Genomic DNA, 15,929 nt, shown 5'->3' on the forward strand with positions numbered 1-15,929 from the left:
TGCTGTGTATCCAGGTTCTGGACCCGGAGAAGCAGGCGGACCTGCTGGACTCGCTGCGGATCTGCCTGCTGCAGTTCTCCACCCTGCTGGTGGAGCACGCCCCCCACCACATCCACGACAACAACAAGTCCCGCAACAGCAAGCTGCGGCGCCTCATGACCTTCGCCTGGCCCTGCCTGCTGCCCAAGGCCTGCGTCGACCCGGCCTGCAAGTACAGCGGCCACCTGCTGCTGGCTCACATCATCGCCAAGTTCGCCATCCACAAGAAGATCGTCCTGCAGGTCAGTGCCGGTCCGGCCCGGCCGAGCCGGCACTGACCCGACCCTCACCAACCCGTCTGCCTCCAGGTGTTCCACAGCCTGCTGAAGGCCCACACCATGGAGGCGCGCGCCATCGTCCGCCAGGCCATGGCCATCCTGACGCCCGCCGTGCCGGCCCGCATGGAGGACGGCCACCAGATGCTGACCCACTGGACCCGCAAGATCATCGTGGAGGAGGGCCACACCGTGCCGCAGCTGGTCCACATCCTGCACCTCATAGTGCAGCACTTTAGGGTGAGCAGAACCAGTAGGACCAGTATAGTGTCCCTGCTGCAGGAGCTGTGGCTGGGGAAACTCAGTCTCTGTGTTTCTGGTTAAACTGGGGGAGAAACTTCATTCAAATGTTTAATGGAGTTCTAGTTCTGTAGAACTGGAGACCGGCCTCGGTGTCGCACCACGTTTTGATGGTCTCCATCTTTATTTCAAGACCACAACTGTAAAATGATCAGTGAGTTGCCAGCATATTGTCCAGTTAAATCAGCTTCTTTGTTTCCACTGGATGTACATGCAGATTCAAATCAAAGCAACAACGTGACTTTCGAGCTGCATGTTTCCGCTGCCGGCCGTCGCCTCCCCTTTAGCTCGCAGGCGGCTCTCTGACACATCGCAGCGGTTTCCTCTGAGCGGCAGAAGTCCGTCTAATCGTCAGTAATAGAAATCCGCAACATAAATCATCAGCCATGGCGACATGTGACCTCAGCAGCAGGACTACCACTAACTTTTATCGTCACTTAGAAAAGAAGCTCAAAGAAAGGTGAGCTCTGTGAGGTGATGCTAGCAGAGCTAGCTGTTCAGGGACAAATTCAATATGAACAAAGCTGTCAGTCGCTGCGCTGCATTATTGTGCAAAGGACTGACGTGTCGCTGTGACCAAAGTCTGCAATACAGTGATGTGGCGTTCAGGAACGATCCGATTCTCCTGAACGGATCTTTACTAAGAACGACAGCCTCACTGAGAGCCGATCTTTGCTCTTGTAATGCTCTGCAGTAGCTGTTATTGTTTTATTTGATTATATACATTGATATTTATTTAACTAGAGAATAAATAAAGCACAAGAACGAACAGCAGAGCTCATCGCTCATACAGAGAGAGATCAGTGTTCATAGTTGAGTGTTTAGCGTTAATGCATTGCCTTAATTGCTCTGTTTAATGCAGCAGACAGTGGTGGTTTCTGACATGGGCAGTATGGGACACCGCCCAGGGCGTTATCGTTTTAGGGATGGCATGAGTCCTCCGGATCGTGGCTCAGAGATGGAAGCAAAGCAGAACACAGTTTGTATTGATAATGATATTGGTTAAATTTATTTCAGCTCTAAGTATTTAATATATGGGAATGTGGATCTTTCAGATCAATTTAAGAAGCAGTTTTCATCATTTCACATTTTATTATGTAGCACGAGGCGCCGGTCTGGGTCTCGGGTTAGGTGATCTGGACTCCAACATTAGCATTAGCTGCTACATGTTAGCACTCAGATGCTATTTTAGGCTAGCATAGCTTCTGATAGGCTAAGTGCTGTTAGGACAACATGAACACAACAATAGTGTTCTCCAGTGTCCAATCAGATCGCGTAGAAACAGAAACTACCCCCAGACGACCAGAGAAGTTTCTTCATTACTGTTAGTAGATTCAGCAGACTGGATCTACTGGATCTACTGGATCTACGGGTCCTGCAGGAACTGCATGCCAGTAACTGCCACAGAACCGGCCCATTGAAATGAACTGGACCGTTTCTGTTGAGCAGGATGCTCCGGTATTCAGACTGGATGAGGCCAGAACCTCGGTTCTGTTCTGACCCAATCACTGGAACGAACACAGCTTCCTGTCTCTCTGCTCCCCTCACCTGCCAACCCGCCATGAGGACAGGACGCTCTTCCTTCAGCTCCTCTTCCTCCCTGACAGGCGGATCTCTGGGCCAGATGACTGATCTAATTACATCAGCATAATTGCACTGAGGAGGAGAAGGAGATAATGACACACAGATGTGTGTGTGTGTGTGATAAAGTCAGAGAGAGATGGCGTCCCTGTTTGTGGATGTGATGGACAGAGCTGCAGAGTTCTGCTCCATCAGCTGTAATTACCCTCAGAGTGAGAAGCTGTAATGTCCTCCGACACCCAGATGGACGCTTTGTCTCCTCTGGGTCTCCATGTTCGGCCCAGTCGCCTCGTCATCGCAGGCTGATGGTCCGTTAGACTCGGTTCTACTGGAACCAGAACATCTGCTCCACCTCCAGCTGCTCTGAGTCAAACCAACCTGTTCCCCTCCTGGCCTGTGGGGGCGCTGCACCAAGAACCACTGAAGGAAACGACACAAAAACCTCTGAAGACACTGAGAGCAACTTCCTGCTTCACCAGATGGAAACAAGATGGAGGCGTCAGATTTTAGCGGTTGGAGGATTTCTCTTTAGGCTAAAGACCAGGAGCCATTTCTGCTGCTAGTGCTAGGCTAGCATGTTAGCTTTGGTTGGATTCACCCAGAATGCCCTGCACTGTAGTCCACTTCCTGCTTCTGGAGCGGTCTCCAGAGTCCAGTTCTCGTCTCCAAATCTTCTCTGCCATTTTAGACTTCTATATTTTAACTACAGCCAGAAAATATTTAGAATTTTTAGCTGTAAATCTGTGGGATTAAATAACTGATGAAATCCTACCTGATGCAGCAGCCTTCCTCCCAGGGGGCCCTCAGCATCACAGCTGCATTCTGCCATGGCCGTGCTCACCCTCTGTCTGTCCTGCTGCAGGTGTACTACCCGGTGCGGCACCACCTGGTGCAGCACATGATCAGCGCCATGCAGCGGCTGGGCTTCACGCCCAGCGTCACCATAGAGCAGAGGAAGCTGGCCGTGGACCTGGCTGAGGTCGTCATCAAGTGGGAGCTGCAGAGGATCAAAGACCAGCAGGTGAATATTAATATCCACATCTTCTGACCTGCAAGCGATGCCGCCGAGTCGCTAACTGGGTGAAAATATTCAGATTTTCTGCAGAACGAAGAGAAAACTGATTAAGGTTTGATTAGCCGTCATCCTGCCTGTTTGGGTCCTGAATCTGCTTCATCTGTTTCCTGATTAGAACTTTGGTCAATCAAACACAAACAATAATACTCATAAAAGAAAACCAGACAAAGCATCAGATATGCCCTGTTGACCTCTGACCCTTCGCTGACCCGTCCCGCTCTCTTTGGTCCGTCAGCCGGAGTCCGAGTCCGAAGCCACGGCCGGCGAGGGAACCAGCGGCGGCGGCGTGAAGAGAGGCCTGTCTCTGGAACCAGCCGGCACCGGGCAGGACGTCAAGCGGTTCCGGACCGCAGCCGGCGCCGCGTCCACGGTCCGTTTAGTTTCACTTGTCCAGCCGTCTTTGTGTTTGATGGGCTGTAGAAGCAGTTTGGATCCACTGGGTCTGCTCTGCCTAGATCACATGTCAAACTCGTGGCCCGGGGGCCAAATCTGGCCCGCCGTAGCTCTTTATGTGGCCCTCTAGACTCCAAATTAAATCAGTAAGTCTCTCTGGTTTTTCACAAATCCTCAGAATTCACAGAAAATCAACAGATCGACAATTTTTCAGATTTTACTGAACTTTTTTCTCAAAATTGGCCAAGAACATCGAATTGAAGTGACTGCTGCCTCAGCCTTATATTCTGTGACTGATACGGCGATTAAGAAAAAGTCACATTGAACATTGTACAAAAGTCTTTTCAAATATTTCTATATTGGCATCACAAAATCTATTATTTTGATTACAACAAAACACAAAGACAATTACAAAATCCTGGATGGACTGGTCAGTGTGAAAAGATGCTCAATATTATCTTATGTTACACTTATTGAATGCTGAAACAGCTACTTATTGATATTTAACAGTTTATGTACACATTCTGGCACAACCGACTCTTTAAGAACCATCAGGTTTTTGATATGGCCCCAAATGAAAGTGAGTTTGGCTCCCTGGGCCTAGAGGATGCAGTGGGTGTCCATGTTGTGCATCTTGTGATGTGTGTGTGTGTGTGTGTGTGTGTGTGTTCAGGTGTTTGGCCGCAGCCAGTCCATGCCGGGAACTGAGACCATGCTCAGCAAACCAGTGGAGAAGCAACACACCGACACTGTGGTCAACTTCCTCATCAGGATCGCCTGCCAGGTGAGAACCGGACCAGAACCGTTGCAGCATTTCTGGTCATTATTTCCATGTTGCCTTTAGTTTATGAACTTGTTGATTGGCTAGCCGCTTCATCCTCTCTGCTCTGTACGTTACGAGCTCATTATTTTCCCTCTGAAGCATCATGTTTGTCATTGCTTGTTCCTGAGATCCACATCTTTCCATTAGATAATAACAGTAATTCACCCTCCAGGTGAACGACTCCACCAACGTGGCCGGCTCTCCAGGTGAGCTGCTGTCCCGCCGCTGCGTTAATCTAATGAAGACCGCCCTGAGGCCAGACATGTGGCCCCGCGCCGAGCTCAAGCTGCAGTGGTTCGACAAGCTGCTGATGACTGTGGTAAGATGGCCGCCGTCATCACACTGGTGGTCTGTTTGTCGGTCTGACTGGTGGTCTGTCCCTCAGGAGCAGCCGGCCCAGGCGAACATTTCTAACATCTGCACGGGTCTGGAGATCCTGTGCTTCCTGCTGACTGTGCTGCAGTCACCAGCCATCTTGGCCCACTTCAAGCCTCTGCAGCGGGGCATCGCCGCATGCATGACCTGCGGCAACACCAAGATCCTGCGGGCCGTCCACTCCCTGCTGTCCCGCCTCATGAGCATCTTCCCCACTGAGCCCAGTGAGTTCCTCCTGGGCCACGTTTCTCTGAATGTTTCCCTGGCTGGACAAACGAAACTTAAATCAAATTCAGGAGCAGCGAAGCTGCAGAGTCTCTAGACCAGTGTTTCTCAACCTTTTTTGGGCCAGCGCCCCCCAGCCCTTATCCAGGTCCCTCACCGCCCCCACCAAAGAATCTGCAGGATACTTTGCACTGACTATTATTTTATTATTAATGTTACTATCACTATTGCAGATGTTGTGATTTTTATGCTTGTTTCTGTATTTATCATCAAAAATAATTTCCCAGAGAACAAAAAAACCATGGGAATAGAAATTATTTTCACTCACAGGCGTCTATGAAAAATGCAATGAACATTCAAGTTAAAATCAGTAGGCCTAACAGCAGCCAATCAGAGTGGTAGAAATATTCTTATTTTGTGCCATTTTCTAGTTGTTAAATATTCCACAAAATGACCAGATAAAAGATGTTCAACATGCCAGTTTAAACTTTGGACTATTTGCAAACCGACTGAGCTCTGCAGCATTAAAACATGGATAGAACCGTAGTTCTGGTGGTGCAGCTCTGTGCTGCCTTCAGGAGAATGGGACATCAGAGCATCATCCATAAAACTTCACTCACATGGCATTTACTATGCAAACCAGAGCTTTCAGTGGAAAAACTAAAGTTCCTTTTAATGTCACACAAATATGAGACAGAAACATGGATTATATCTTTATATAGACCTGTCTATTGATTATAGATTAATAGTTTTACTTTGACAGAAATGACAAAGAACAAATCTGGTTCTTAATCAAATCCTGATGAGTTAGATTGAAAGTGTCATGGAGTCGTCAGCCTCATGAAATTAACACTGAGATGAAAAATAATATTGAAGAAATAAATATATTAAATCTAATTAAAAACATAAATAAGTGATCAGTTATTTACTGTTATGGTCTGTAAGATATATTTATTCTCAGTATTAGATGTGGTCTCAGCAAACCCATGGCACTTCATCAATATTATTTTACCTTTTATCTGGAAATAGTGTCTGTTTATTCTTGCCATGCAGTCTCTGTATTAATTATTGCTCTAAAGGTCTTGCCATACCAGTTTATTTCTCTGTATTTACTTTAGTTTCTTAGTTTATTCTTGCATTTTGTTCTTCATTCATTTCCATTTAGTTTCCTCTGATTAGTATTATCCTCTCTTGTCCACTTTAGTTTCTTTCCTGTTAGATTTATTTTACCGTTTATTGACCATCATTAATCTTCACTCATCACCTGCTGCGCCGCCTAATCATCATGTTTCACATCATGTGTTGATTTTTCACTGTTCAGCGTCAGATTCTCTGTTTTTATGCCATAATTCACATCTAGTTCGTCGCTCCGTTTTATGTCGCGCTTCTCCAGTTTCAGAGTTTTGCGCGATGTGCGCCTCAGGTTTTTTTTATTTATTTATTTATTATTTTATCCTGAGCTGCAGGGCGGTCGGGAAGCGTATCGATGGGGAAAGGCAGACTGACATAAACCTTTTAAAACAACGGAAACAATTTCTGCATTCTGATTATTGACATTTAAAAGTGCTGTGTTGTTCTATCAGCCCCGTTTCATACCGGACCACTTACAGCTCCGGTGTTATCGCTATAAAATGAACGCTCTCTATCGTGGTGTCACCATGGAGGGATTTCTTTATTTTAAATGGGTTCATTTTTCAGAGGGACACAAAGTGAGGGTATCGTGATTTTAGCTACCAGAACGGAGCTGCGCCAAGAAGCTAACAGAAGCTAACAAACACTGAATAGAAGAAGAAGAAGAAGAACTGCCATCGATACAGTTGCAGCCAAGCATGATTAGTTACACAATACAGTTTTATCAAGTTGCTCAGAGTCTAAACTGGTATTGTTGTGCATTTAAGGTGTAAAGTTTACCTTCGACCAAACGGCCCCCCAAAGGCATCCCAGCGCCCCCCTTTTGTAAAAATGTCCGCCAGCGCCCCCGGCCGTCCTCTGAACGCCCCCTGGGGGGCGGTACCGCCCACGTTGAGAACCGCTACTCTAGATTGATGTGGATCTCCAGGAAAACACAACTAGCCAACATTTCCTGTCATAAGAAGAGCTTACTTTTTATCTGATCATTTTTACATAATTAGAAATACAGTCTTCATGTGACATTTGGAGAGTCTGATGTGTTTGTGTTTCACTTCCTGTCTCCTTCCTGTCTCCTTCCTGTTTTCCTTCCTGTTTCACTTCCTGTTTTCCTTCCTGTGTCCTTCCTGTTTCCTTCCTGTTTCACTTCCTGTCTCCTCCCTGTTTCACTTCCTGTCTCCTTCCTGTTTTCCTTCCTGTCTCCTTCCTGTCTCCTTCCTGTTTTCCTTCCTGTCTCCTTGTCTCCTTCCTGTTTTCCTTCCCGTCTCCTTCCTGTTTCACTTCCTGTTTTCCTTCCTGTTTCACTTCCTGTCTCCTTCCTGTTTTCCTTCCTGTTTTCCTTCCCGTCTCCTTCCTGTCTCCTTCCTGTTTCACTTCCTGTTTTCCTTCCTGTTTCACTTCCTGTCTCCTTCCTGTTTTCCTTCCTGTTTTCCTTCCCGTCTCCTTCCTGTCTCCTTCCTGTTTCACTTCCTGTTTTCCTTCCCGTCTCCTTCCTGTCTCCTTCCTGTTTCACTTCCTGTTTCACTTCCTGTCTCCTTCCTGTTTCACTTCCTGTCTCCTTCCTGTTTCACTTCCTGTCTCCTTCCTGTTTCCTTCCTGTTTTCCTTCCCGTCTCCTTCCTGTCTCCTTCCTGTTTCACTTCCTGTTTTCCTTCCCGTCTTCTTCCTGTTTTCCTTCCTGTCTCCTTCCTGTTTCACTTCCTGTCTCCTTCCTGTTTCACTTCCTGTTTCACTTCCTGTCTCCTTCCTGTTTTCCTTCCCGTCTCCTTCCTGTCTCCTTCCTGTTTCACTTCCTGTCTCCTTCCTGTTTCACTTCCTGTCTCCTTCCTGTTTCACTTCCTGTCTCCTTTCTGTTTCACTTCCTGTCTCCTTCCTGTTTTCCTTCCTGTTTTCCTTCCCGTCTCCTTCCTGTCTCCTTCCTGTTTCACTTCCTGTTTTCCTTCCTGTCTTCTTCCTGTTTTCCTTCCTGTCTCCTTCCTGTTTCACTTCCTGTCTCCTTCCTGTTTCACTTCCTGTTTCACTTCCTGTCTCCTTCCTGTTTTCCTTCCCGTCTCCTTCCTGTCTCCTTCCTGTTTCACTTCCTGTCTCCTTTCTGTTTCACTTCCTGTCTCCTTCCTGTTTTCCTTCCTGTCTCCTTCCTGTTTCACTTCCTGTCTCCTTCAGGCACGTCCAGCGTTGCCTCTAAGTACGAGGAGTTGGAATCTCTCTATGCTGCTGTGGGGAAAGTCATCTATGAAGGGTTGACCAACTACGAGAAGGCAACCAGCAACACCAACCCCACCCAGCTGTTTGGTAGCTATCTGTCCTCTTCATCGTCCTCCTCTTCGTCGTCCTGCTCTTCATCCTCCTCTTCCTCCCAGGAACTCTGATGATCTTGAAGTCGGCCTGCAGCTACAACGCTAGCTACATCGACCGCCTCATCTCCGTCTTCATGCGATCGCTGCAGAAGATGGTTCGGGAACACCTGAGCCCGCAGCAGGCCAACCCTGGGGTCACCGAGGCCAGCACAGGTATGTCAGGGGTCAGAGGTCAGCCTGGGGGACATCGGATTCCAGCACAATAGGTCACAGTTTGTTTGCAGGATTTGCTCTGAGTGTTCAGGAGGAAAAGATGGAGAGACTTTAGCTAATGAAGCTGCTGCTAACCTCTGACCCCGCCCTCCTCTGTGACCCCTCCCACAGTGACCAGTGAGCTGGTGATGCTCAGCCTGGATCTGGTGAAGACTCGGCTGTCGGTGATGAGCATGGAGATGAGGAAGAACTTCATCCAGGTCATCCTCACGTCTCTGATAGAGAAGTCGGCCGACCCCAAGATCCTTCGCGCCGTGGTGAAGATTGTAGAGGAGTGGGTGAAGAACAACTCGCCCATGGCCGCCAACCAGGTGGGGGTTAGCCGCTCCTCTGCCGCCGTGACTTCCTGCTTCCGTCTCTCCGCTTCCTGACGCGTCTATCTGCTTCCTGCCAGATGCCCAACCTGCGGGAGAAATCCGTCCTGCTGGTGAAGATGATGACCTACATAGAGAAACGTTTCCCGGACGAGCTGGAGCTCAACGCTCACTTCCTGGACCTGGTCAACTACGTCTACAGGTAACCTGTGACCTGCGGAGGTCAACAGGTCACTTTAAATACTCAGCTGCTGTTTAGACAATAAAATGTTTATTTATTTAGGAAGGAATTGAACTGTCAATCTGCATCTTTTAATGTTTTTCTAATGTATATAAACAAACTTTAGTGATTAAATGCAGAATGTGATTATTGATCATCAACTGAACCGTTAGCTCTGCTGCTGCTGAGGCGTTTGGACTCTGCTGATGACGCAACATCCGTGTTTCTCCAGAGACGAGAGCCTGTCAGGAAGTGACATCACGTCCAAGCTGGAGCCGGCCTTCCTGTCGGGCCTGCGCTGCAGCCAGCCAGCCATCCGGGCCAAGTTCTTTGAGGTTTTCGACGCGTCCATGAAGCGGCGCGTCTACGAGCGGCTGCTCTACATCTGCTGCTCCCAGAACTGGGAGGCCATGGGTGGCCACTTCTGGACCAAGCAGTGCATCGAGGTGAGCGCCGGCCCTGGTTCCGGCTCTGGTTCCGGCTCTGGTTCCAGTTCTGACCGGGTTTTGGTTGTGACAGCTGCTGCTGGCGGTGTGTGAGCGCCACACAGTGATCGGTACCAGCTGCCAGGGCTCCATGCTGCCCTCCATCACCAACGTCATCAACCTGGCCGACAGCCACGACCGCGCCGCCTTCGCCATGGCAACGCACGTGAAGCAGGAGCCTCGTGAGCGGGAGACCAGCGAGACTAAGGAGGAGGTGACCCATTGACCTTTAACCCCAGAGAGCCACAGCTCGCCCAGTCGGGATGCGGCTCCTAACCTCTCCATCCTGCAGGACGTGGAGATCGATATCGAGCTGGCGCCCGGCGACCAGTCGGCGCTGCCGAAGACGAAGGAGCAGGCGGAGCGAGACACGGGGAACCAGCTGCACATGCTCACCAACCGCCATGACAAGTTCCTGGACTCGCTGCGGGAGGTCAAGGTAGCGGCGGAGCCAGACGCCTCCGACTGCGGCGCTGCCATTCAGCACAAAACTTTATCCTACTAATCACAAAAACTCTCCAGAGACAAATTTCTTAATAGCCTGTTTCAGCAAATTTATTTTCATAATTCCAGTTTTCTGATTGATGGAAACGCAGAAACCCAGATGCTGCTGAACGCAGCTCCACCGGGCCCGTCATGCTCACTCCGGTTCTGGTTCTAATTGGTGCCTGTGTGGTGTTGCAGACCGGCGCCCTGCTGAACGCTCTGGTCCAGCTGTGCCACATCTCCACTCCGCTGGCTGAACGGACCATGGTGCAGCTGTTCCCGCGACTCTGGAAGATCCTGTCTGACCGCCAGCAGCATGTGAGTCTCCGGCTGCTGCAGCAGCTGCTAAACCTTTAAATAGGCCGTACATTTGTACCTTTACATTTCTAAATGGTCAATCTAATAAAAGCATAAAGGAAAGAAAACTGACCGTAAATATTGGACTACAGAGAGCACCTTATTAAAAGCTGCATGCTCTAATTTTAGAAAGAAAATACATTTTGTACAAGCTGCGCTGGATTTTACGCCGCAGGTGTCCCACGTTGCAATATGAGACTCAGAAAGATATTACACGTCAGGATTTTCTAACTTTTAATTTAAAAGGTAACATAAACAAATATTATTGCAAATGCTTTTTATTTTAACTCTAACACGGCGTATCCGAAACACAAAATGCTGGAACGACGAAGCTTTCCGAACACACCACTGCACCCGAGCCACACCCCGAGGCGCTGCGCCATCACATTCGTGTTGCTGTCGCACCAAAGCAGCACAAACACTAGCCCACACAACACTGGCCATCTGCACACGGTTCACAGAAACAGCAGATCTGCTCTCTGTTTTTTTTGTTTTCCTTTTTACAAATTATACTAAAGAAAGGAAATCTAAGCCTGTGATCCACAGGACGATGTGAGGTTCCCAGGTTCAGGTGACGTTTCTGAGACGTCCAGAGGAAGAGGAGGTGAAGCAACAATGTTTGCTTGATTTCTACTCTTTTGGCAAAGTTTTGACTAGATTTAACTGTTTAACCCGCAGTCTTAGCATAGCATTCAGGAAACACCAGGCAGATGTCACGGTCGGCCCGTTGGGTCTAAAAAGTTACCCTAGAACTAGAACTGCACTCGGGTAAAAAGCTCAGGCAGGGGTAAAACTCCACTTATTGGTTTTTAGCGAGCTTCGCTGCGCAGTCACAGCTTATAGAAAGAGCTGCTGACCAATAAGATTTAGGTTTAGGACGGACATGTCCCCCCACAGACCCTCAGAGATGTGGGCTACTTACAAGATATTTTGACACAAAATACCTTCTTGCTTATCCACAATGCTGTTAACAAACACGGTTAGATAAAACAATCCAGTATTTTTAATTTAAAAGCAAAGCTCCAGGTACGCACGGCACCACTGGATTTAAGCGAACTACTGATCAGTTTGATTGGTCTGCTGGTGCACCGCATTACTGGCCGCAGAGCTCAGCAGGTGGTAGAGGGTCGACTAGTCGATTCTTTTCTCTGCAATGACTTTTTTCTGGGCCAGTCGACTAGTCGCTATCACGTGGCAAAACAAATTTTCCCAGGAAATGAAAGGAGGTGAAATAGGTGAGTTCATCAGGAAGCTCAAATTGTATATAATGTAAATAATTTAACAAAGACAAACTGTAAATTACAGCATAGGCTACCGCAATAGGGGCGCGGCGGTTAGCGTGGCGCGGCGGTTAGCGCGGCGCGGCGGTTAGCGCGGCGCGGCGGTTAGCGTGGCGCGGCGGTTAGTGTGGCGCGGCAGTTGGCGCGGCGGTTAGTGTGGCGCGGCGGTTAGTGTGGCGCGGCGGTTAGCGCGGCGGTTAGCGTGGCGCGGCGGTTAGCGCGGCGGTTAGCGTGGCGGTTAGCGCGGCGGTTAGTGTGGCGCGGCGGTTAGTGTGGCGCGGCGGTTAGCGCGGCGGTTAGTGTGGCGCGGCGGTTAGTGTGGCGCGGCGGTTAGCGTGGCGCGGCGGTTAGCGTGGCGCGGCGGTTAGCGCGGCGGTTAGCGTGGCGGTTAGCGCGGCGGTTAGCGCGGCGGTTAGCGTGGCGGTTAGCGCGGCGGTTAGCGTGGCGGTTAGCGCGGCGGTTAGCGTGGCGCGGCGGTTAGCGCGGCGGTTAGCGCGGCACCCCACATAGAGACTTTTAGTAAAACACTTTGAGCTGCTCAGATAAACTTAACTTTATCCAAAAACCATTTCTTAGTAACAACAGAAAATGGGCAGCATTTTGCCTAAGCATGATCCTGTTGCTCTGAGAGGAAATGCGCTGCGTCTCTGTCGCAAAGGAACAAGAGAATCAATAAAACTCCTGGTTCAGTCTGATAGAATTAACTTTTAATCGGAGATATTGATCGTCTAATGGACCAGATAAGCTGGAGGCCTCTTGCTGGGGCAGGAAGGGTTAAAAGCATCAGCTGTGTAGTTTGTGGTAGTTTGTTGCTCCAGCGTGTGTAACTTCAGGAATGTTTCAGTTTCCAGAAAGTGAAGCTTCCTCTGTTCAACGTGCTCACCTTGATGCTAAGTGATTAGCCTCTCCAGCAGCTGCTTGTTTACTCTGGTCACCAACGTCGCATGGCTGCAGGTTGGCGCAGAGAGCATCTGCTCGTCACATGACACCTTGGCATTCGGCGGCGTGATTAATGGCAGTATTAATCTGCAGCAGAGAGAATTCATTTCATGACTGACATCAGAAGGCGTCAGTCATGATTCCCACATGCAGAATCATCTCAGGTTTAGTTTTCCTCCAAGCTGAGCCAATTTGTTCAGGTTGTGGAGAAACGCTCAGGAAGGCGGTAAATAGTTAATGCAGCAATGAATTCTGTCATTCCTGGAAACCTGCATCATGTTGCATTCTGAACACGCAACAAAACGCTGTTATCGATAGTATTTATCAATATTATGCAGGGGCGGCACAGGTGATGATTTTGTGTCTGTGTGTGTGTGTGTCTGTGTCTCAGGCCCTGTCTGGAGAGATGAGCCCCTTCCTGTGCAGCGGCAGCCACCAGGCGCAGCGGGACTGCCAGCCCAGCGCTCTGCACTGCTTCGTGGAGGCCATGTCCCAGTGCGTGCCCCCCATCCCCATCCGGCCCTGTGTGCTCAAGTACCTGGGGAAGACGCACAACCTGTGGCTGCGCTCCACCCTGATGCTGGAGCAGCAGGCCTTCGAGAAGGGCCTCAGTCTGCACAGCAAGCCCAAGCAGAGCGCCGACTTCTACGAGCAGGAGAGCATCACGCCGCCTCAGCAGGTAGGCTGGTGTTAACCTCTGTGCCAGAGGTGGGTCTGGTTCTGGTTGGTTCTGGGCTCACGGCTCTGCTCCCTGCAGGAGATTCTGGACTCGCTGGCGGAGCTTTACTCGCTGCTGCAGGAGGAGGACATGTGGGCTGGACTCTGGCAGAAGAGATGCAAGTTTCCTGAGACGGCGACGGCCATCGCCTACGAGCAGCACGGCTTCTTCGAGCAGGTCAGGAACAGGGAAGCTGCTTAATCCGGTTAGTCCGCTTAATCCGGTTAGTCCGCTTAATCCGGTTAGTCCGCTTAATCCGGTTAGTCCGCTTAATCCGGTTAGTCCGCTTAGTCCGGTTAGTCCGCTTAGTCCAGTTAGTCCGCTTAGTCCGGTTAGTCCGGTTAGTCCGGTTAGTCCGGTTAGTCCGCTTAATCCGGTTAGTACGGTTAATCCGGTTAGTCCGCTTAGTCCGGTTAGTCCGCTTAATCCGGTTAGTCCGCTTAATCCGGTTAGTACGGTTAGTCCGGTTAGTCCGCTTAATCCGGTTAGTACGGTTAATCTGGTTAGTCCGGTTAGTACGGTTAATCCGGTTAGTCCGCTTAATCCGCTTAATCCGGTTAGTCCGGTTAATCCGGTTAGTCCGCTTAATCCGGTTAGTCCGCTTAATCCGCTTAATCCGGTTAGTCCGCTTAATCCGGTTAGTCCGCTTAATCCGGTTAGTCCGCTTAGTCCGGTTAGTCCGCTTAATCCGGTTAGTCCGCTTAATCCGGTTAGTCCGGTTAGTCCGCTTAATCCGGTTAGTACGGTTAATCCGCTTAGTCCGGTTAGTCCGCTTAATCCGGTTAGTCCGCTTAATCCGCTTAATCCGGTTAGTCCGCTTAGTCCGGTTAGTCCGGTTAGTCCGCTTAATCCGGTTAGTCCGCTTAGTCCGGTTAGTCCGGTTAATCCGGTTAGTCCGCTTAGTCCGGTTAGTCCGCTTAATCCGGTTAGTCCGGTTAGTCCGCTTAATCCGGTTAGTCCGGTTAATCCGGTTAGTCCGCTTAATCCGCTTAATCCGGTTAGTCCGCTTAGTCCGGTTAGTCCGCTTAGTCCGGTTAGTCCGCTTAGTCCAGTTAGTCCGCTTAGTCCGGTTAGTCCGGTTAGTCCGCTTAGTCCGGTTAGTCCGGTTAGTCCGCTTAATCCGGTTAGTACGGTTAATCCGGTTAGTCCGCTTAGTCCGGTTAGTCCGCTTAATCCGGTTAGTCCGCTTAATCCGGTTAGTACGGTTAGTCCGGTTAGTCCGCTTAATCTGGTTAGTCCGGTTAGTACGGTTAATCCGGTTAGTCCGCTTAATCCGCTTAATCCGGTTAGTCCGGTTAATCCGGTTAGTCCGCTTAATCCGGTTAGTCCGCTTAATCCGGTTAGTCCGCTTAGTCCGCTTAATCCGGTTAGTCCGCTTAATCCGCTTAATCCGGTTAGTCCGCTTAATCCGGTTAGTCCGCTTAATCCGGTTAGTCCGCTTAGTCCGGTTAGTCCGCTTAATCCGGTTAGTCCGCTTAATCCGGTTAGTCCGGTTAGTCCGCTTAATCCGGTTAGTCCGCTTAATCCGCTTAGTCCGGTTAGTCCGCTTAATCCGGTTAGTCCGCTTAATCCGCTTAATCCGGTTAGTCCGCTTAGTCCGGTTAGTCTGGTTAATCCGGTTAGTCCGCTTAATCCGGTTAGTCCGCTTAATCCGGTTAGTCCGCTTAATCCGGTTAGTCCGCTTAGTCCGCTTAATCCGGTTAGTCCGCTTAATCCGGTTAGTCCGGTTAGTCCGCTTAATCCGGTTAGTCCGCTTAATCCGGTTAGTCCGCTTAATCCGGTTAGTCCGCTTAGTCCGGTTAGTCCGCTTAATCCGGTTAGTCCGCTTAATCCGGTTAGTCCGGTTAGTCCGCTTAATCCGGTTAGTCCGCTTAGTCCGGTTAGTCCGCTTAATCCGGTTAGTCCGCTTAGTCCGGTTAGTCCGGTTAGTCCGCTTAATCCGGTTAGTCCGCTTAGTCCGGTTAGTCCGGTTAATCCGGTTAGTCCGCTTAGTCCGGTTAGTCCGCTTAGTCCGGTTAGTCCGCTTAATCCGGTTAGTCCGGTTAATCCGGTTAGTCCGCTTAATCCGGTTAGTCCGGTTAATCCGGTTAGTCCGCTTAGTCCGGTTAGTCCGCTTAATCCGCTTAATCCGGTTAGTCCGGTTAGTCCGCTTAGTCCGGTTAGTCCGGTTAATCCGGTTAGTCCGCTTAGTCCGGTTAGTCCGGTTAGTCCGCTTAATCCGGTTAGTCCGGTTAGTCCGCTTAATCCGGTTAGTCCGGTTAATCCGGTTAGTCCGCTTAATCCGGTTAGTCCGGTTAATCCGGTTAGTCCGCTTAGTCCGGTTAGTCCGCTTAATCCGGTTAGTCCG

The 15,929-nt window shown here is 49.7% G+C and overlaps 1 protein-coding gene across 1 annotated transcript in view; it reads left to right on the forward strand.

The window, feature by feature from the left end:
• The window catches only part of trrap (transformation/transcription domain-associated protein), a 64,192-nt gene that overhangs the window by 24,277 nt on the left and 23,986 nt on the right, over positions 1-15,929 (forward strand). Inside the window, exons 38-54 of the mRNA XM_088001114.1 lie at positions 15-281; positions 348-554; positions 3,058-3,216; positions 3,506-3,640; positions 4,337-4,447; positions 4,659-4,805; positions 4,872-5,085; positions 8,377-8,505; positions 8,574-8,723; positions 8,895-9,094; positions 9,178-9,299; positions 9,550-9,763; positions 9,837-10,016; positions 10,095-10,241; positions 10,487-10,606; positions 13,256-13,543; positions 13,622-13,759. Coding sequence (XP_087857240.1) covers positions 15-281; positions 348-554; positions 3,058-3,216; positions 3,506-3,640; positions 4,337-4,447; positions 4,659-4,805; positions 4,872-5,085; positions 8,377-8,505; positions 8,574-8,723; positions 8,895-9,094; positions 9,178-9,299; positions 9,550-9,763; positions 9,837-10,016; positions 10,095-10,241; positions 10,487-10,606; positions 13,256-13,543; positions 13,622-13,759 — 2,928 coding nt within the window. The remainder of the gene's footprint in view (positions 1-14; positions 282-347; positions 555-3,057; positions 3,217-3,505; positions 3,641-4,336; positions 4,448-4,658; positions 4,806-4,871; positions 5,086-8,376; positions 8,506-8,573; positions 8,724-8,894; positions 9,095-9,177; positions 9,300-9,549; positions 9,764-9,836; positions 10,017-10,094; positions 10,242-10,486; positions 10,607-13,255; positions 13,544-13,621; positions 13,760-15,929) is intronic.

The sequence above is a fragment of the Poecilia mexicana genome, unplaced genomic scaffold (assembly GCF_051168715.1).
Source record: "Poecilia mexicana isolate PSO_F unplaced genomic scaffold, ASM5116871v1 scaffold_19, whole genome shotgun sequence".
Lineage (NCBI taxonomy): Eukaryota > Metazoa > Chordata > Actinopteri > Cyprinodontiformes > Poeciliidae > Poecilia > Poecilia mexicana.